Source organism: Myotis myotis, unplaced genomic scaffold (assembly GCF_014108235.1).
Source record: "Myotis myotis isolate mMyoMyo1 unplaced genomic scaffold, mMyoMyo1.p scaffold_m19_p_30, whole genome shotgun sequence".
Taxonomy (NCBI): Eukaryota; Metazoa; Chordata; class Mammalia; order Chiroptera; family Vespertilionidae; genus Myotis; species Myotis myotis.
In genome coordinates, this window is record NW_023416336.1 from 1,680,707 (window position 1) to 1,700,758 (window position 20,052).

At 53.0% G+C, this 20,052-nt stretch overlaps 1 protein-coding gene across 15 annotated transcripts in view; it reads right to left on the bottom strand.

The window, feature by feature from the left end:
• INPP4A (inositol polyphosphate-4-phosphatase type I A) overlaps nucleotides 1-20,052 on the bottom strand; it is a 136,089-nt gene that overhangs the window by 5,182 nt on the left and 110,855 nt on the right. For 7 of the 15 annotated variants that reach the window (XM_036302320.1, XM_036302330.1, XM_036302329.1 and 4 more), the window contains 7 exons: nucleotides 19,841-20,013; nucleotides 18,788-18,911; nucleotides 17,724-17,850; nucleotides 13,756-13,896; nucleotides 11,743-11,840; nucleotides 10,473-10,585; nucleotides 7,504-7,658 (listed from right to left, as the gene is read on the bottom strand). In XM_036302320.1, the coding sequence (XP_036158213.1) occupies nucleotides 7,504-7,658; nucleotides 10,473-10,585; nucleotides 11,743-11,840; nucleotides 13,756-13,896; nucleotides 17,724-17,850; nucleotides 18,788-18,911; nucleotides 19,841-20,013 (931 nt within the window). Of the gene's footprint in view, nucleotides 1-819; nucleotides 3,113-7,503; nucleotides 7,659-10,472; nucleotides 10,586-11,742; nucleotides 11,841-13,755; nucleotides 13,897-17,723; nucleotides 17,851-18,787; nucleotides 18,912-19,840; nucleotides 20,014-20,052 lie in introns of those variants that run through there. The other 8 variants (XM_036302318.1, XM_036302317.1, XM_036302325.1 and 5 more) reach the window with 2 other exon arrangements.

The following is a 20,052-nucleotide window of genomic DNA, read 5'->3' on the forward strand; positions in this document are numbered from 1 at the left end:
GGCTTCTGGCTGAATGGCGCTCCCACTGTGGGAGTGCACTGACCACCAAGGGGCAGCTCCTGCGTTGAGTGTCTGCCCCCTGGTGGTCAGTGCACATCATAGCGACCGGTCATTCCTCCGTTCAGTCTATTTGCATATTAGCCTTTTATTATACAGGATATGCATACTTCTCAGAAGCCATCCATCAGAATCAATGCCAAATTGCTTTGAAGGGGCAAAGAATAATTTGGGAACTTTGACATTATCTTTTATTTATATGTTAAAGAAGCTAATTACTGGCTTAACTGGCTGAATGGATTATAGCATAAACTTTTGGAGAACATCCATTTTAAATGAAAAATCAGAATGGAACCGAGACACAGCTCTGGTCTCCCCTCCTGTGGGCTCTGCCTCTCAGAACGCAGCGGATGCCTCAGTGTCTCAGGGACCTGACACGGCCAGTGGCCAGGCCTCAGCGCTCGCCTCACCTTAGAGCAGCCTGGAAACCAGCACCAAGCCCAGCGATGCCCCGTTCCTGACCCACCTTCCCCTTTGTTTCATCCTGCCTACTTCTCACTAAAGCAGGAGAGATCTGGACAGATTTTAGCCTGATTTCATGAGTAAAAGGCCTTCGTGAGATTAAAACTCAGCATGAAGGGTGGGCACACCGAGTCTCTTTTCTCAGCTGTTCTCCCAAAAACCAACAAGCCACAGCCTAGGCCAGGGGTGGGCAAACTTTTTGACTCGAGGGCCACAATGGGTTCTTAAACTGGACAGGAGGGCCAGAACAAAAGCATGGATAGAGTGTTTGTGTGAACTAATATAAATTCAAAGTAAACATCATTACATAAAAGGGTACAGTCTTTTTTTTTTTTTAGTTTTATTCATTTCAAATGGGCCGGATCCGGCCCACGAGCCGTAGTTTGCCCACAGCTGGCCTAGGCTGATGGTGTCCTCTCTCATGCTGGCCCTCTCCCCCTACCATCCCCATCCTCCACCTAATACCCAACCCACTGCAGCAGGAAGCAGCCCAGAGCACCCCCTGCCTCCAGGCTTCTGCTGCTGGCATGGCCCCCCTGCCGTGCGGTGGGCCCCAGGGAGTCAATGGAGCCAGACGGATCAAGGAGGCCCAGGGAAGAGGAGGGCGGGCTGTCTATAGTCAGAGGTGAGCGCCAGGGCGCGTCACCCCAGGGGCATGGGGATCTCTCCCCAGAGCCCTGCCTGGGGGGTTGTGTGTGGGCTCTACTTTCCCGCCTCCACATAACGTGAACAAGAGTCATGTACACCACAAGCAGGAGAGCAAGTGGGCAAGGTCCTTCTCAAAGACTCAGACCCTGGGGACCAGGGTCACGTGCCCAGCCACTCCCTGGGCACTTGGAGACCCTCTGAGGGATGCAGGAACTGTGCCACAGCACGGCCACCCATTTGTTCCAAAAAAGGCAGTGTAACCTCTGCCCTCGCCCACAGTGCTCCAGGCCTGGGAAAGGGTGCGCAGGCCTATGAGGAGAACGTCTCCCCCGGTTCGTGAATCAAAGTTTCCATCTGCATTCGTTACTCGCTGTTAACTGCTTCTGCGACTCCTAGGACCCAGATGCAGGTCTGATGCCAAAACAGAGAAACCCCAGGATAAGTTCTGGAAGTCTGGGAGGTGGACTGGAGAGGCCAGATTCTGTGGGGACTGGGTTTGTGTGCATGTGTGAGTGCCAAGTTTCTGGAAAAGCCAGCTTCTCTAAATTCACTCGTTTTTCTAGAATGGTAAAAAAACCAAAAAACATTTTCATAAAAGACAGTGTGTGGAGCCAGCTAGAGGTTAAGACCAGATCACAACACCATCTGAGCTGGAAGACAGAGCCGCTGGGCGTTCCGCCTGCAGGGCCCATGCGACGCTCCCCAGTTCCTTCTGTCACCATCACGGTGAACAGCTCCTTTTGCCAAACGCGGGTGTTAAGTCACCCCAGCTATGGATAGGACCTTCTTAAAATTAGGAGCGATAATAGCAGAGACCAAAGTAACTCCTCTCGCTCACAGCTCCATCTGGCACAACTGCCCAACAGGCAAGCCTCATTTTTAGGTCATTTTTCTTTGACATTTGGTTTTTTCATTATTAACTACATTTGATTTCTGGAGAGAAAAGATGTCTGGACTTTAATCCAAATTCAAAGCTCTTTAAAATGAAGAATGCTACTTCAAGAAAAATAAACACGTATAACTTTAACAGCCTTTCATTACTCTATGCATTAATTCCCGTAGTCGCTTTAACGGTCCTTAAGGATGTAGAAGAGTACCTCGAAAGCCACATGCGATGTTATTTTATGTGCCTCACTTGGTACAATGTGCTACTGTGTTCACAGCTTCTGTCATCTCACACTGGAAGTAATAAACATGAGCAAGGAAATGTGATGATTCTGCACACCGTTTGCTACTGTAACTTAAGGGACTACGCTTTGAAATGAAAGCAGGAAGGCCAGGTCCTATCAAAGAGGCTCACACAGCGGAGCCAGTTACAAAGCATCTGCCGTCCTCATTCCTCTTCAAAAGGAAAGGGAAGGTCAGCGCACATTCAAGGAATAGTATCAAATATACAAACTCTTTTCAGACAGAATTCCTTTCTCTTGGAAACAGGGCATGTGAGAGATACAGGTAACAAATAGCTTTACATCAGAAAGTAAGAGATTAGGTACAAGTGATTCCAGGCCAGCTACACAATGCAGTCACAGGGCACTGTGAGAACATGTTACAAGCGCTGAAAACTATAGAATGTGAACAAACAAGTCCTCTTGGTGAAATATTCGGCAGGTATTTACAGTTCAAAACAACAAAGTGCAAACGGTAAGGCATGAAATCTCTCTGGGCAGACCCACTCTGACACATCCCTCTGTCCAGGTAGGTGCCCGGTGGTGGGACATACTCTGGCACTTGTGTTTTCTTGTGACTAATTTTTCATAATGTCATTCATTTGCAACGCAATTTGGCCACCAGGTACGCTATGCTCAGAAACAGCCACACAATCAGTAAATTGGGGCTCAGCGCTAACAGCGGGATGGAACAGAGGAGGCTGGGGTCTAGTCTTAAGTCTCGGATGGGCACCAGGCCGCTCAAGTTCTTCTGGGTGACTACCTCTCGTGTTCCAATGCTGTGAAAAGGAAAAGGTTTGGGAGAAAGGAAAAGGAAAAGGAAAAAGAAATAAGGAAATAAAGAGAGACACATGCAATGGATTTTATCAAAATTATGGGGAAAAGAGGAGAACCAAAAGATAAAATTTTTAAAAAAAGGGATGAAACCACAACAGAAAAGGGTGTGACAGGAATACCAAAACAAAACCAGCAGTTACGAGAAAAAGGAGAGAAAGAGAAGTGGAAATAAGAAAAAGTACTGTAGTCCACCGAACACACACACGCAGGCGGGCGGAATGGTTTTCCATGTTCACGCTCTCAGCTGCCCACGCAATGCGGCCTGCATGCGCTCACATGCTGCGAAGACACGGGCCCCAAACAGCAAGCTGAGCAGGAAGAGCCCCGGGGTGCCTTCCCACAGGTGCCCGAGCGCGGGGCAGCTGAGCCCGCCCACACTGCCTCTTGATGAGCGGATCAAACAAGACCACTCACCCCAACTGGCAACGCAGGCGGCGCCCCCGCCCGTCAGGCTGAGCGGTGGCAGGCAAGAACTACTAGTGGCTCCAGCTTTTCAAGTTACTGTCCCCACGAATGGCATCCAAACCCGCTTCCCTGGAAATTTGGGTTCCCCGCTTTGGGTGCTCCCGGAGAAATGCCTGAGGTGAGAGGCAGCCAGAACCACAGGACTCTGGGACCATGTGCCCTATACATGGCCACCAAGGGGGCAAGAGTGACAGAGCCCACGGGCTGGGACACAGTGGCGGCCGCTGAGGACCCATGGGAGAGGAACGGACCAGACGTCCTGGGCTTGCCCAGAGGAAGCGGAAGCCTGGCTGGCCCTGCTGGGATGTGCCGCTCTGACAGGGACACTTTTGGGGCTGCGGGCACTCGAGGATGGTCCCCTAGCCTGGGCAGTCGGGGCATCTCTGTGGCTACGTAGGAAGGCCCACTCTGAGGGCTGCAGCGGCACTGGAGGCAGAGGGACCACCAGCAATGTACACATCTCTCCCCACCACCTGGCCCAAGGCGTCCCCCGATAGCTTGAGTATTTATGCCCCCCAATTGGGCAAATTTTGAGAGAGCTGGCTGTTCACATTTGTAGCATGGCACTGCCACTGCCCACCCTGGGCCTCCAGGAGGAGGTGCCCACCCACTCCCCACCGCCCACGCCTGGCCTGCACGCTGTCCTCTCCCACCTGGTCCAATACAAGGGAGAAAGCAGGAGACCCGAAACCCACTCCTTCACTCGGGAGCATGGCCACTGCTGCCTGCTGCCTGCGCAGGGCTCTCAGCTGAGCCCAGGCCTGGCCACCACGGTAGCCAGAAATAGTGGCTGAGGACTCAGTCCCCTTGGGCTGGTAGTGTGCGCACACATCTTCCCACCAGATCAAGCAGACACGGAAGCCTCCTTAAAGCAAATGCGTGTGGCCAGAGCCCAAGGTGCCACCAGGTCAGGGGGACAGGCAGCAGGTGCTGGTGCTGAGGATTCTGGGGTGAGCGGAGGCAAAACAGGATGGAATTTTGTTTTTACTAACTTCTTAAATGATTATTATGGTAATATATATGTTCACTGTAGAGATGTCAGAAAACTCAGGGAAACATAAACAAGAAACTTTAAGAAGACAAACATCATTGGAGGTGGGTGGGGTCTGAGAGAGGCAGGGAGGCCAGGGAATGGTGCCTGTCCCTCAGGAGGCCTTCCCTGCTCAGGACCTGGGGTCCTCACTGCAAAGAAAGAAAACAGGCCAACAGCAGTCGGGAGCGCCCTGAAGGGTGGCAGGAGTGGTAACACCCCCAGGGAGGGAGTCCCGCTGGTGTAGCAAGTCTGTCAATTTGGCTTAAAGCCTTTCTAACCTAAGAAATCAACAGGAAAAATGTGGCTGGGAACACACAGAAGTATACTCACACATAATTTAAAGTGCTCAAACGGCCCTAGCAGTGTGGTTAGTCACATGCGTACTGAGGGGTTGTGGGTTTGATTTCTGGTCAAGGGCACATACCTGGGCTGCAGGTTAGATTCCTGGTCCTGGTTGGGGGTGTGGGGGGGGGGGTGTGGGAGGCAACCAGCAATGTGTCTCTCACATCAATGTTTCTCTCCCCGCCCCCTTTTACTCTCTAAAAATTAATGGAAAAAATACTCTTAGATGAAGATTAATAAAAAATAAGTAAAATAAAGTGCTCAAAACCATACACAGCTTAAATAGTCCATGACCTCATCAATTGGGTAAGTTATTATATGCTAAAAATGATAAGGTCTATATTTATTTACCTGAAAAATGCTCACAAGGTAGTTAAATGAAAAAAGCAGGCTAAGCCCAACTGGCATGGCTCAGTGGTTGAGTGTCCACCTATGAACCAGTAGGTCATGGTTCAATTCCCAGTCAGGGCACATGCCTGGGTTGTCGTCTCGAGCTCCAGTGTGGGGCGTGCAGGAGGCAGCTGATCAATGATTCTCTCTCATCATTGATGTTTCTGTCTCTCTCTCCCTCTCCTTCCTCTCTGAAATCAATAAAAATATTTTTAAAAAATAATAAACAGCAGGCTAAAACAAAAGGTAGAATTGCACATATAATTGTATTTGTGTGTTTTGTTTTCTGTATTATTCAGGGGCTGGTTAACCAATGTGTGAATTAACTACACTCACACCTGTATGTATGCATGCATGTAGGTAGGTAGGTAGGTATGAAAGAATATGTACCAAATGTTAGCACTGTTACTTGTTAGTAGTAGGAATATGGAAATTTTTTTGGTGTGTGAACAACCCCTACTCTAACTTTCCTATAAGGAATATTGACTAATCACGTGACAGGAAGTAAACAGTGCTTCGTGTGTTGTGAACTGTAACACTAGCTGTGCACCTGCAGGCCGCCGGCGGGCCAGTCCCTGTCTCTCAGGAGGCCACTCTCCCCCTGGCCTCCAGAGGCCTCTGTGCTCAGATGCAGCCAGAAGGAGTTCTTGTTTCACTGGCTAACACCAGGCAGAGGTCTGCGTAGCGACTGCTCACCGGGCTCAGGCTGGCCTACCAAACGGTGTGTGCTCTGTGCCGCGGAGTCGGCTCCGACTGCCGGCGACCCCAGGGTGAGTGACGTCCTGAGCGTCCTGTGTCAGCGCCCTGCTCAGCACCTGCAGGGTCAGCCCACGGCTCCTTATGGAGCCGATCCTTCCCTTACTGGGCCTCCTCCTCCTGCTGCCTTCTGCTTCCTGGCATTACTGCTTTTCCAAGGAAGCCCGCCTCTCATGATGTGTCGGTTTAGTTGTTCTGCCTGCAGTGATGTTTCAGGCTTCACTTGCTCCTTAATGGACCTACTCCTAATATTCGCCCCGACAACCACAGGCACCCCCTCCACTGCTCCTGTTCCTTTGCTGGCTGAGGTCTGCATGTCAGCAGACTGGCCTCCCACCAGCTCTCAGGTGCCAGGACACAGATGTGGCTGGAAGCACCAGGACCCTGGGCCTGAGGCCTGAGCTGGTCAGGGACGGGCAGAGCCTCCAGCTTCCCGAGGCTCAGGGCAGGGAGGTGTGTTCTGAGATGGCAGAGGGGTGCAGAGGAGATTGGAAAGCAGAACAGGAACAGAACACTTTCACTTTTACAAGGTGCTGTGATCAAGAGGCAGGGCTCAGGCATGGCACTTGTGCATCGCTGTGAGAAGGTCAGAGGGCAGAAACATACAGAAAGGATAAGAGAATTGAACACTTTAAGGGACTTGGAGAGAGGACAGATGGCACAGACATTCGGTGGGAGTGACGGCTGGAAACGAGGCTGACAGCATTGGGGACCTCAGCGAAGGAGACGGACCAGGTTTCTTATCCTTTCTTTGGTATGTGCGGTGCGCTCCCCGGCATCGGTTGGCAGCAGGCAGCCTGTAGTGCCGGTTTCACCCTGCAAACACCCTGCTGCCTCGGAATCAGAGCACCGTTAGGGCGAGGTCGCCACGGCCCGGGCAGGCAGGGGCTGCCATTATCACAGAGCACTCATCTGACACTTTGCTCAAAAAAGCAAACTGTGTCGACTGCCAGAGAAGCGGAGCAGACCAGTGCCACCTGCAGACAGCTCTTGTTGCTCACGTGAGCAAGGAGACATCCGATGCTGTGGCAGCAGGTGCATGCTGAGCACTCTGCTCTAACTCACACCCGCAGCAAGCAGGTGCTGGGATGCCATGGGCCAGAGGCCTTCCCTGGCTCCCCCTGACCCGAGATGCGTCTCCCTGTGTCAGTGCAGTCCTGCTCTAGGCTGCTAGCTCGTTACATTCCCTTGGCTGAAAGGAGAGCACTGTCTCCATTTGAGAGCGCCAGTAGTTTGACTTCGTAGACGCTAGTGTATTTTCCAAAGTCAAACCAGAGCATGACGCTGGAGCGAGGGGGCTGTGCCGGGGAGCGGGGGCGGCAGCGGGCGCGGCAGGCACGCACTCACCTGCGCATGCACTCCAGGGCCTGGGTGAAGACCTGCGGGGCCATGCCGTGCTCGTGCTGCAGGATCAGGCACTGCTCCAGCGTCACCGACATGGCTGTGCGGTCCTTGGCGCTCTTGCAGCTGGTGAACCGGACCCCGTTAAGACGGCGGCAGATCTGCCCACAGGAAAACAAGCCACGCTTAGAGGGCGACTCTGCAGAACTAGAGGCCCCACATGGGACAGAGGCTCCAAGGCCCCAGCGAGGATGTGGCCACAGCTCCACCCCAGGCCCAGCCACTCCCTCTGCACCTGCTCCCCGTGATGGAGAAAGGCATTGCCATGGCACCTCCGCCCTCCGGCTGCCTGGGGTACCTGCTCCCACAGGAGGCGCCTTCCCAGCCAGGCCCACTCTCTTTCGGAGGTGACCCTCTGTCCGTGCCCTTCCAGCTAGTCTCTTCCAACTCCGACACCACCATCCCTCACCCTTGGGTACGGGCCCTCAGAGGACGCGGGAGGAGCAGCAAGGACCAGCTCCAGGAGGTCAGAGCAGCCAGAGGATGTCCAGCCCATCAGGGCCTTAGGCCTCTCTGGCTTCCTCTCCTCTCCTCTCCTCTCCCACACAGATGGGGGCCTGTTCAGAACACTGCCCGAGAGCCACCTGCTGACCACAGGCCCCAGGCCTTTCCCATCCTCCCCTCGCTCGGGGCCTGGTGCAGGACGAGGCCTATGTGCCTCCTCACGCGTGAGGGGCTCCCAGGTGGGCCCCTCCGGGCTAGGAAAGGAACACTCAGGGCGTCCCTCGCCCCCTGGAAGGACGTATTGGGTCACTTCCTCTGCATCACTAGGTACCATCCTCAGGACACAGTCCCCAAATCCAGAAAGCCTTAAAACAGAAGGGTAAGTCTGTGGCAACCTCATTTGGCAGCACACTCAGATCTGAGCTCGTGTAAGCCCACTGACCATCTTTATTTATGCCACTTTGTATAAATAGTCATACTTTTTAGTGAAGCAACATTAATCACGTACGTGCACCATGTGACACGTGTATGCACCAACTGTATGCCATGTCACTTCTAAGATAAGGGCACCTGGGAATTCCAGACCACCTGGCCACAGACTCCAGGCAAGGGTCCGTGACCGGGACCAGATACCGCACGTGAGAACAACAGTGGCATTGAAAGCGAAATCCTCCACACTGGACGATGCTGGGCTTGTGACCGGCTGACTCCAGAAAGATCCCAGACCCCCTGCAGGGCTTCCCTGAGGGTGGCCCCAGACGGCTTCCCAGACCAGTAGAGCCCGAGCCACGGCCGCCCCTGGGAGGCACCGGCAGAGAGCACAGTGTGGTCTGATCACTGTGTCCAAGAAAAGACAGCATGGAAAAGGTCAAACCATCAGCAAGAGGCAGGCTTCTTCTGAAAACAGACAGAACTTTTCAAAAGAAAGAAGACGGCCCTAAGTAGCCCCTGAGCCTGGTGAAGAAAGATTTCATTCGGATTTGTAAACGTGTAACTGACAAACCAGGGTAACGGTAGACACGCTCATTTAATTCACAAGCTGCAGAGTTCACGACCCAGACACGGCACAGCTGGAGTCCAGGGCTAACCGACGGAGTCCAGGGCTAATCTGGCGTCCGCAGGAATGTGGGGCCAATGTGCACCTCTGTCCAGGAGGGCACAGTCTGAGTGCCAGGCTCGTCTCAGGGCCATCAGCCACCTAAGGCTCTGGCTGGCCCTGCCACCCGGAAGTGAGGGATTGGACCCGGCTGATGATATCCCCGAAGGCTGGCCAGGGAACCCCTGCTCACACACAAATGAAAATAAATAAGATCTATTCTAAGCCCTGGCCAGGTAGCTCAGCGCGTTAGAGCATTGTCCTGATTGCAGGTTTGATTCCTAGTCAGGGCACATACAAGAGTCAACCAATGAATGCATAAATAAGTTGAACAGTAAATCAATGTTTCTTTCTCTCTCAAAAATCAATCAATCAATAAAATATTAAAAAATAAAAAAGTGAAAGCTTTAAAAAAAAAAAAAACAAACCACAAGACTCAGAAAAGGAGGCAGCTCTGGTCCTAGTGAAGAAGGGCCCAGGACTCGACACTGCTGCCCCCACCCGTCTGTCCCCCATGGGATGCCAGGTGGACGAGAACTGACGCCCGAGGGTCCCTCAGGCCCTCCCACTAGGAGCCCTGCTTCTGGGCCAGGACCTCTGATGGGAACAGAAGATATGGGCTGGGTGGCCTGCGTTTTGGACCTGGCACAGGGATGGTTGAGCACTGCTCTGGGCGGTAGTTCTTCTATTACGTAGCAAGAGAAAAAGAGTCACAGTTCCCACACAAGGTGGGGCAGCTCTCTGTACCCACCCTGTCTGCAAAGCTGTGGGGCACCCCCAACTGCTCCTGGGGCTCTCCACCAGGGCAGTGGCCCAGCTCACAGCCAGGCAGGGAGCTGTGGTGCCTCTGGGGGCACCTGTGAGTCCCAGTGACCACCAGGCCCCAGTGCTGCGCGGGGAGTGCGACGGGATGAACGGCTGGACTGCAAGCACCAGGTGCACAGGACACCCCGAGGGCATGTCTGAAGGGCTCAGTGCTTGGGAAAGAGGAGATCTGAGCTACACATGCGACAAGCTGTGTGTGGAGACCGGGAAGGTCACCACGGTCTCCTCTGGGCCTACTGGGGGACACAGAGGCAGCGGGTTCAGCTGGTATTGGCTGCGCAGGCTTCTGAGGGTGAGGACTCACGTCAGCCTGGCCATCACCTGCCCGGGGACAGGTTCTGGATCAAGCTTATCAGAATCCAGGCAGCCGGAAAGGAATGACCTCTCAGGCAACTCCCAGGATCTGCGAGTTTGGGGACACCGCAGTGTCTTTCTCCCGTGTCCTAGGGGAACCCCACGCGCTCCGCTCCTGCCCGCTGGGTGTGCTGCCCCTGTGGCGGTTACCACGGCAGCAGGAGCAGCGCGACACCCTCCTCTCTGTGGGGCGCACCTCAGCAGCTTGCCAGAGGATGTCCACGTTCTTGTTCTTCCTGGCATGGACGTTCTGGCCCAGGAACCGCAGCAGCTCCGGCAGGCACGTCTGGCTCCGAGAGCGAGGCAAGCCTAGAAGGAGGAGGCGTTGGGAGCTGGTGTCACACCTGAGCACAGCCCAGGGAGCCGTGAGGCTCAGAAATGGCAAAATGAAGTTTCTGGCTGAAGCTGGAAGCTGAGTGTGACTTAAGCAAGAACACAGGGTGTATGGGGGCCTGGACCCGGCTACCTGTGGGGAGAACGCAATGCCTTTCACTGCCATTCAGTTCACCTGCAAGGCACTTGCTCGCTTCAGCCCCTTTCAGCTCCCCCAGGGCCCAAGGCAGACACAGAGCCACCAGGGCAGGAGGGGAGGGAGGGCAGAGGCGACCCACCCAGTCTGCACACCCTCCCCCAGGGAGGGAGGACACTGGGCAGTGGCCTCAACCACTGAGAGGGCTTGGCTATCACTGGGGATGTGGGGCGGGCACCTCCAGCAGGTGGACCTGGAGTGGCCCAGGCAGGGTCACCCCCTCCAGCAGCTCCCTCTGCCACCATGACATCTCCAGGTGCTTCCGGGACCCCTCAGACCAAGGACCAGTCAGACTGCCACCTCCCCTGATAAACTTGGGATGTTCACACATGGGGATCATCAGAGAAAAAGAGGACTCTCTAGGCCATGGGTAAGGAGAACAGCACGGTGCCTAAGTCCCCAAATCAAAACCAAATACGTGCAATTCTGGGGCCTAGCAGCACATATAGTGTCCAGCACAAGACCTCAACCTGGTGGACACGGGACCCTCTGCTAATTACCCCACACTCCTGATCTGTGCTCAGCGCTGGCCGGTCAGAGGCCCCACCCAGGGAGGCTCATGCCCACGTGGTTTTGCTCCTGTAGCCGCGCCCGCCTTGGCCTCATCACCGGGCCACCTTAACATCTCCTGGGGCCTTGCATCACTGGAAACTGGCCGCCCCCAAAATGTCCAGCACAGAACTCCCCCTTCCTGCCCACAGTGCTTGCAAGTGACTAAGAGGGGTGGCAGAGCCCTGTGTGACGCGGGTGGGGGTGGGGAGAGGTCAGAAAGGGGCACCTGAGGCCTGGGCAGTCCTCTGGGTGGGCGGGCAGCCTGAGCGGTGGAAGGGCTGCCGCAGGGGCAGGGAGCAGGCGGGCAGCACAGAAAGGCCAGGAAGCACACCCAAGGTGACACAAGATGATCGGTGGGACCTACCACACGTGAGGAAATACTTACAATCCTCAGGCAACACTTCCTTAAATTGCTCGAAGTAGGAATTTAGCCGCACCAAACTCTCCATGTTGATAACTTCTTGTAACGACGTGTCGCCAAACCTTCAGGGGTCACAGGGAGGCTGTTAGCAGCTGATGCCGCCCTCCTCCCGCAGCGCCTGATCGCGTTCAAGCTAACACAACGCAAACACTTACTGAGCACACCCCATTCTGAGCACCTTGGCTCCCAGGCTAAGGCTGTCCCAGCTGCCTTGGTGACAAGTCTAAACACATTTCATCAGCAGGAGCCATGCACCACTGGTTACAGGCGTGTCCCAGAGGCTATGAGAACTCCAGGTGTAGAGCCCTCCCCCGGCGGCACACCCGAAACCTCACAGTGCTGGCCCGCGGGAGTCCCGCCCTCCCATCCCTCATGGACTCAGGAGAGGGGACAGCAGGAGGGCGATGGCTGGGGAGTGAGGACGGGCCCCGCACTTGGTGTGAGGTGCGCTCTGTCTCCGAATGACCTCGCTCAATTGGACTGTGTGGAGACTAGCTCTCCTTACCATGAGGCTCACCCTGTCCACTTTGCAGGTAGCCAAGACGTGCCAGAGGCTCAAGGGCAAGGCAGAAAAGACCAGCACAGGAAGGTGCAAAGCGGTCACAGAGACACGCAGGCTGCGACTCCAAGGCCCGGACCAGGCCCGCTCCACCTTTCCCTGCAGAGGGGTCTCCTGCACAGTAGCCTCTTCATGGTCCAGGTTCTTGCTCAGAGGCAGGACCCTCCTGTGGGCCCACCACAGCCTGTCTACCTGAGGACCACACTGGCTTTCCCTCTGTGCAGCAGCTGGGCTTGTCTATGAGCTGAGGGGAGAGTGTCCCAGGAGCAAAGCAAAAACCCTGGACTCACCCCACCGCCACGTCCTCCAGCCCCCGCTCACTGCGATGTGGCCCTGCTCTCGCGGAGGCAGCAGGAACGGAGCTGCCCCACACAGGAGACGCAGTTCTCCTCCCCGGCCGGCCACCTCCCTGCAGCCGTGATGCTCCCTCTCTCCCTGCGTGGCTCCTCCACCTGCCAACCTTCGAGGGCTCCGAGCCCTGCTCCATGACCCTGCTCCTGGCTCCTGGGCCAGTGTCCCACCCACTGTGACGGAAAAGCCTGGCTGTCACTGTCCCGCTGTCCCTCTTTCTCTCACACTTGCCCAGCTGCGGGCCCAGCCTTCTGTCACACTGCGAAATCTCCATCCACACGACCCTGTCTGCCTCGGGCTCGACTCTCTCCAACAACCTCCTCAGCACACTTGTCCCCTACTGTCGTCCAGGACATGGCCAGAAAGTCATCGACTTAAAAGGTAAGCCTGACTGTGTCCTGCCCTAATGTTCTTCCATGTCTCCCCCCAGCCACACCACATGTGCCAAATGGAGTGACCACACCTACGGGTCGATGGATCATTTAAAAGCCCAGTAGGAATATGGCTGATCATCCTGGAGACCAAATGCCCTTACTGAGAGTTAAGAGACCTTTTCATTCTAAAGTACACACGTCACATGACGGGACAGAAAGCAGGGAAGATTTTCATGTACTAGTGAAAGGTCATGACAGGTTGCACACACCCAATCCCTCCTCCTCTGCAGACACACATACATGTACACACATCTGCAACATGGCTCTTCCCTGCTGCCTGGCAGGTGACCCTGCAGGGAGTTGACAAGGCATAAGCCTTTAGGACCCAGGTGACCCTCTACATGGCACACAGGCCCTCTAACCTCGACACTGCCTATCTTCCTGGGACCTGGGCCTCGGGCCCCAGGAGTTTCTCCCTGCCTGCCTTGCTCAGGCTCCTGGACCTGGGATGCCAGGTCTCTCCTCTGCCTCTTCATTTGACCAAAGGAAGGTGGCTCATGCCGCTCCTGGTGGCCAAAGGAAGGAAGGAGGACCAAGTCCATCCAGCATCCAGAGCCTGAAGAGGGCTGAGTCCACATTCTACATCATCTCTATGTCTGCCCCAGCTCCCTGTCCCGAGGGCTGCACACGCACCTCTCGGCCAGCGTCTGCTGCTCGTTGATGCCCACGTTGAAGAGGACGGGCTGCACCCGAAGCAGCATGCCGCTCTGGATCTCCCGGGGCAGGGTGTCAAACAGGGGGCCCGGCAGAGGGATCCGCACGTTAAACCCGTCCCTAGGAAATGGGAGAGGAGGGGTGAGGCTTGTGACGGGGGAGAAGGGAGAGCAGGCATGGGAGACGAGGAAGACCAAGCTCTCTGCAACACAGAGTATGGGCTGGCCATCTGGCTCAGTGACTCCCAAACTGCTGGTGTGAACCTTTAGAGGATGAAATTAACGTAGAGGGCTATAGTAAGCATTTTTAAAAAATCTATGTCTCTATTGATTTTAGAAAGAGGGGCAGGGAGAGGGAGAGAGAGAGAAACATCGATGTGAGAAGGAAACATTGATCGGTTGCCTCCCACACACGCCCCTATTGGGGATCTACCCTGCAACCTGAGTAAGTGCCCTGACTGGGAATCTAACCAACGACCTTTTGGTGCACAGAATGATGCTCAACCCACTGAGCAACACCAGTTGAGGCTGTGATAAGCACTTTTAACTGAATGAAACAATAAAACGAAAGTTAAGATTGCATGGCAGGGACACAGGCCAAGATGGCAATGTAGGTAAATGCAGAACTTGCATCCTCTCACAACCACATCAGAATTACACCTAAACTAAAGAACAACCATCATTCAGAAGCACCTGAAATCTAGCTGAATGGAAGTCCTACAACTAGGAATTCAAGAAGCTACATGGAGACTGGTCCAAGGGGCAGAGACGTGGACCAGGCTGGTCCCACAACCACATGTAGCATACAAAAATCAGGAGGGATATCTCAGTTGTGGACGTCCCCCCTGCAGAGTGAGGCACCATATCTGAGTCTCCACCAACCTGGTTAAGGCTACTTGCCCTGCCCTGGTGATTCCCTGAGACCTGACCCGCACCCTACTTGCAGGCCCACACAAGCTGCTTCCAATGGGTTTTCCATAAAACTGACCTATCTTGCCTCATGCTTCGGACTTTCCTAAAATCTCTCAAACAAGCAGCATCTGGCCTCTATGTACCCTGTCCCCCTTGCTAAGTGGCCCCAGGCCCAGCACTAGTGGTAGCCAGCCTTGATTCATAGTTTGGCTTCTTCTGGGCATCTCCAAGCCCAGCACAAGTAGCAGCCATTTGCAGATCATTCTGTACCTTATACCGGATGATAAAAGGCAGAGCCCACCTTCCGAGAGGCCCGAGACAATGAACCCAGTGGTCAGCTTCAGACCATGCCAATTACAATGTGGGCACCTCCATAAGCAACACTCTCAAGGGACAGACTTGGAGAGCACCAAAGCCCCACTGAAGCAAGTCCTGCTCCATAGGAATGTCTCCTGCACAGCAGCTCTTCTACTGTAGTCACAGTTGGTCCTCACAGCCAAATGGCCTTGGGGTCAATCCCTCCCAGTGATGCCAACAGCAATCAAGGCTCAACTACAGCAAGACTGTACACACAGCCCACACAGGGACACACCTGGAATTCCTGGCTTGGATGACTGGAGAGGCTGTGCCACTGGGCCCTACAGGACACCTAATACACAAGGTCACTCTACTAAGTCCAGGAGACAGAGAAGCTTTACCTAATACATAGAAACAAGCATAGGGAAGCACTGGAAGCAGCTGCCTTGGTTCACAGCTTGGCCTCCCCTGGGCACCTCTAAGCCCAGCACAAGTGATAGACATCTGCAGATGACTTTGTGGCCCCGGGAAGAACAGCAGCAGTTGACCTTGGCCTGCACTTCCCAGGAAGCCCAACAAGAGACAATGGACATAGTGGACAGCTTCACATAGTGGACATTGAAGCACCACCACCTAACCACCTCCACAAACAATATACTCAAGGGGTGGACTGCGCGGGCACCAGAGCCCCGCTGAAGTAAGTCCTGCTCTGTGGGGGTGGGCCCTACACTGCTGATCCTCCACAGTGGACAGAGGTTGGTAGTTGGTGGTTGCAGCCAGTCCTTGAAGCTGATCAGGTGGGGGTAAATCCCTCCCATTGACTTACCAACAGCAATCAAGGCTCAACTACAAGAGAAAGCTGTACAGCCCACATGGGAGGGGCAGTGCACACCTCAAGTGCCCAGCTTGGGTGATCAGGGAGGCTGTGCCACTGGACCCTATAGGACACCTATTATATTAGGCCATTCTAGCAAGCCTAGGAGACGTAGTAGCTCTACCTAATACACAGAGATGAACACAAGGAGGTTGCCAAAATGAGATAAACATGTCCCAAATGAAAGAACAGAACTCCAGAAAAAGAACTAAGCAAAATGAACATAAGCAATCTATTAGCATCAGAGTTCCAAAGACTGGTTATAAGGATGCTCAAGGAACTTACTGAGAACCTCAACAGCATATAAAAGGACCAGTCAGAAATGAAGGCTGCACTACCCTAAAATGAAGAATAATTTATAGGGAATTAACAGTAGATGAAGTTGAGAATAAAATCAGTGATTTGGAATATAAGGAAGCAAAAAACATCCAATGGGAAGAGTAAAAAGAAAAAAGAATGCAAAAAAATGAAGATAGTGTAAGGAGCCTCTGGAACAACTTCAAGCGTACCAATATTTATATCATGGGGGTGCCACAAGGAGAAGAGAGAGCAAGGAATTGAAAATCTATCTGAAAAAATAATGACAGAAAAATTCCCTAACTTGGTGAAGAAACTAGACATACAAGTCCAGGAAGCTCAGAGAGCCCCAAATAAGATGAATCCAAAGGGGCTCACACCAAGACACATCATAATTATAATGCAAAAGGTTAAAGACAGAGAGATTCTTAAAAGCAGCAAGAGAAAAGCAGTTAGTTACTATAAGAGAGCTCCCATAATACTGTCAGCTGATTTCTCAACAGAAACTTTGCAGGCCAGAAGGGATTGGCAATAAATATTCAAAGTGATGAAAAACAAGGACCTACAACCAAGATTACTCTACCCAGCAAAGCTATCTTTAAGAATCAATGGACAAATAAAGAACTTCCCAGACAAGAAAAAACTAAAGGAGTTCATCACCATCAAATCAGTATTATATGAAACTAGAGTACCGGTGCACAAAATTCATGCACAGGTTGGGGGCGTCCCTCAGCTCGGCCTGCATCCTTTTGCAATCCAGGATCCCTTGGGGAATGCCCAACTACTGGTTTAGGCCCAATCCTAAACCGGCAGTTGGACATCCCTCTTTCAATCCAGGACCACTGGCTCCTAACTGCTCACCTGCCTGCCTGCCTGCCTGATCGCCCCTAACCACTCGCCCGCCTGCCTGATCACCCTAACCACTTGCCTGCCTGCCTGATCATCCCTAACCACTTTGCCTGCCTGCCTAATCGCCCCTAACCTTCATGCAGAAGGACATCCAGAATGACATCCGGAAGGTTGTTTGTCTGTCTGGTTAATTAGCATATTACACTTTTATTATTATAGATGTTAATGGGTCTTTTTTAAGAAGAAGAAAAAAGATAAAAAAATAAAAAAAGGCAATAAGTAATTACCTATCAACAACTGAGTATAAAAAAAACCCCACAAAATAAATGAACAGCATAAGAGAAGCAGACTCGGATAGAGAACATTTTGACAGTTGCCAGATGGGAGGGGGGTGGGAGGGATGTGAAAAAAGTGATGGGATTAAGAAGAACAAATTAGTAGTTATAGAATAGTCATGGAGCTGTAAAATACAGCATAGGGAATGTAATCAGTAATAGTCTAATAACTATGTATGGTGTCAGATGGGTGCGAGATTTATTGGGATGTTCATTTAGTAAGTTATATAATGTCTAATCACTGGGTGGACATCTGAAACTAATATAACAATGTATGTCACATGTAATTGAAAAAAATTTTTAAGTGATTTAAAAAAAAAGAGCACATGGAAAGTAATAACCTTAAGACACCACTAGTTCTAAGAATTTAAAAAATACTTCTACCGATTTCCTGTGATGACAGGCAGCATGTCAGTTGATGCGTTGGAAGTGGCCTGCGTAACTTTGAAGGTCACGTTCCTCAAGTCCATGATTCCAAGGCTCATGTCCTCCAGCATGGCCAGCTCCTCACCTGGACGCAAAAGAGGGAAGGAGGGCGTCAGATGGAGGGGACCTGCCACTCTCCCCATGGACTCACCCGGTCACAGGGTGGGGTGCAAATGGAAGGTGACACAATCAGGTGTGGTTGTGACGAGTGGGAGTGAGCATGTGGGCAGGGCCTTTCCAAGCCTCTTCACTGGGCAATTTGCTTCTTCTCCCCAAGTAGATACTGGTATGAAACCAAAAAATACTTTTTAAATTATTCATTTTTATCTTCTCCAAAGAAGTAAGTAAAAATGGAGGTACGGAGAAAAGAGCCTTTTTAGAGGGCAATTGGGAAATATCTATGGAATTTAAAAATATTCCTACTCTTTAAAAAAATACTTTTATTGATTTTTTTAAAAAGAGGAAGGGAGAGGAAGAAAGAGAGAGAAACATCAATGTGAGAGCGAAACATCTACTGCTTCCTGCACACCCTCTAGCAGGTCTCAAGCCCGCAACCCGGGCATTTGGTACATAGGACAACACCCAACGACCTGAGCCACACCAGCCAGTTCCTTTGACACAGACACTTTCCTTCTAATGATTCAGGGGCTGCAGAAATGGGCCCACAAGTGCACAATCTTATGTGCAAAGATACATACCAGCACTGTTTTCACAGGAGGGGTTCAGAAATGGCCCAAACATCCTACAGGAAGTTGGTGCTTAGATAACCATCATCCCTCCTCAACTAGGAAGATCTCTCAGGTGTGTAACAACCACTATAAAGCTGGGGTCGGCGTCACTATGCAGGACTCTCATCTGGCTCTTTGCTACAGAGTTTGGTCATGCTGGATTTATGGGAATCAGCCTGTGTTACATGTGTAATCAGAAAAATATGCAGCAAGAAAGCATGGGATCACCTGCGTTCACACCCCCATGAACCCCTGGGTCCCAGAGGCAGAGAGGGCAGGAGCCCTGGGTCTCACCGTAGGTGCTCAGCAGGCTCTCAAACTGGGCGAGCAGCCCGATGGTGTAGAGCTGCCGCAGGAAGCCGTCGTCGTGCAGGCAGTTCCTCAGCTTGATGATGAAGCCGCAGATGAGAGCAGTCAGCTGCGGGGACAGACACTTCCTCACCCAACGTCAGGCACCCTGGGCCCGAGCTCCTCTGCTTCCTCGTTCTAACCAAGCTTCAGCAGCACCTTCTGCCTGGGGGCCTGGGCCCTAGGGAGGGCGTGCCACGCTCCAGGTTCACTACTCTGATGCTCCCAAAGGTACGTTTGGTTTTGGCTCAGCCTCTGACCTGACCTCCCAGCAGTTACTCCTGGACTAGTACCTCCTGGAAGCCAAGAATTAATTCCCCACAGTGAAAGGGTCTATATACTCCCAGATCCAGGCCAGCTCTGGCTGGAACTGAGGTGACACAACAAGGAACAGCAGCGAGAAAGGACTTGGCCGCTCTGCACGTCTCCTCCAAGGGAGACTTTCCTTGGGAGAAAGAGGCCTCCCGGGATGGGTGAGGACAGGCAGAGAGCCAGCCAGCTCAGCACAACTGTTCCCTTGGCTAAACTGATGACTGACATCGACGACACCCGTGACATTCATTTAGCTCTTCCCTTCTATGAGGACAACAGGAACCGCTGGACAGAGTGGTGCGCAGACTGCAGAGTTGAGCAGTTTTGTAAACAGGCCTGCTGTTTTGTAAACAGGAAGACAGTTTGCCTTGACAGCTAACAGCTGGCTCCCTTGCTGAAATCCTTTGTGGGGAAAAAGGCGGTAAAGAGGCTGAGCCTTTGGCAATGCCACCACACCCTGGGGGAAGGAGAAGCAGGTGTGTGCCTGCTGCCCTCAGGGCCCTTCTTCAGGGAGAAACTAGTCTGGCATCAGACCCTCTCCTCAGTGCAGACAGCTGGATGGGCTCCTCTGTGTCTCCATGTCACATAAATGCAAAAGCAACAGGCAGGACACTTGGCCCTCTGTGGTTCCCAAGGCAGAGAGGAAAGGCTCCTGTGCCTGTGTCCTGAGGGGAGGCGCGGGCTTACGGTTTGGCAGAAGACGGTGTCGCGGCGGTGCTGCAGGCTCAGGTAGGCAGCGATGGTGGGCGCGCTGTCCTGCATGAGCAGGAAGACCATGGCCTTCTTGGCTTTGTCGCTCATCATGGCCACACAGTCTGTGAGTGTGGTCAGCAGCGGGTAAAGGGCCTCACTCCATTCACCTGTCCCGGGGAGACAGCGTGTGAGAAGGGAGATCGAAG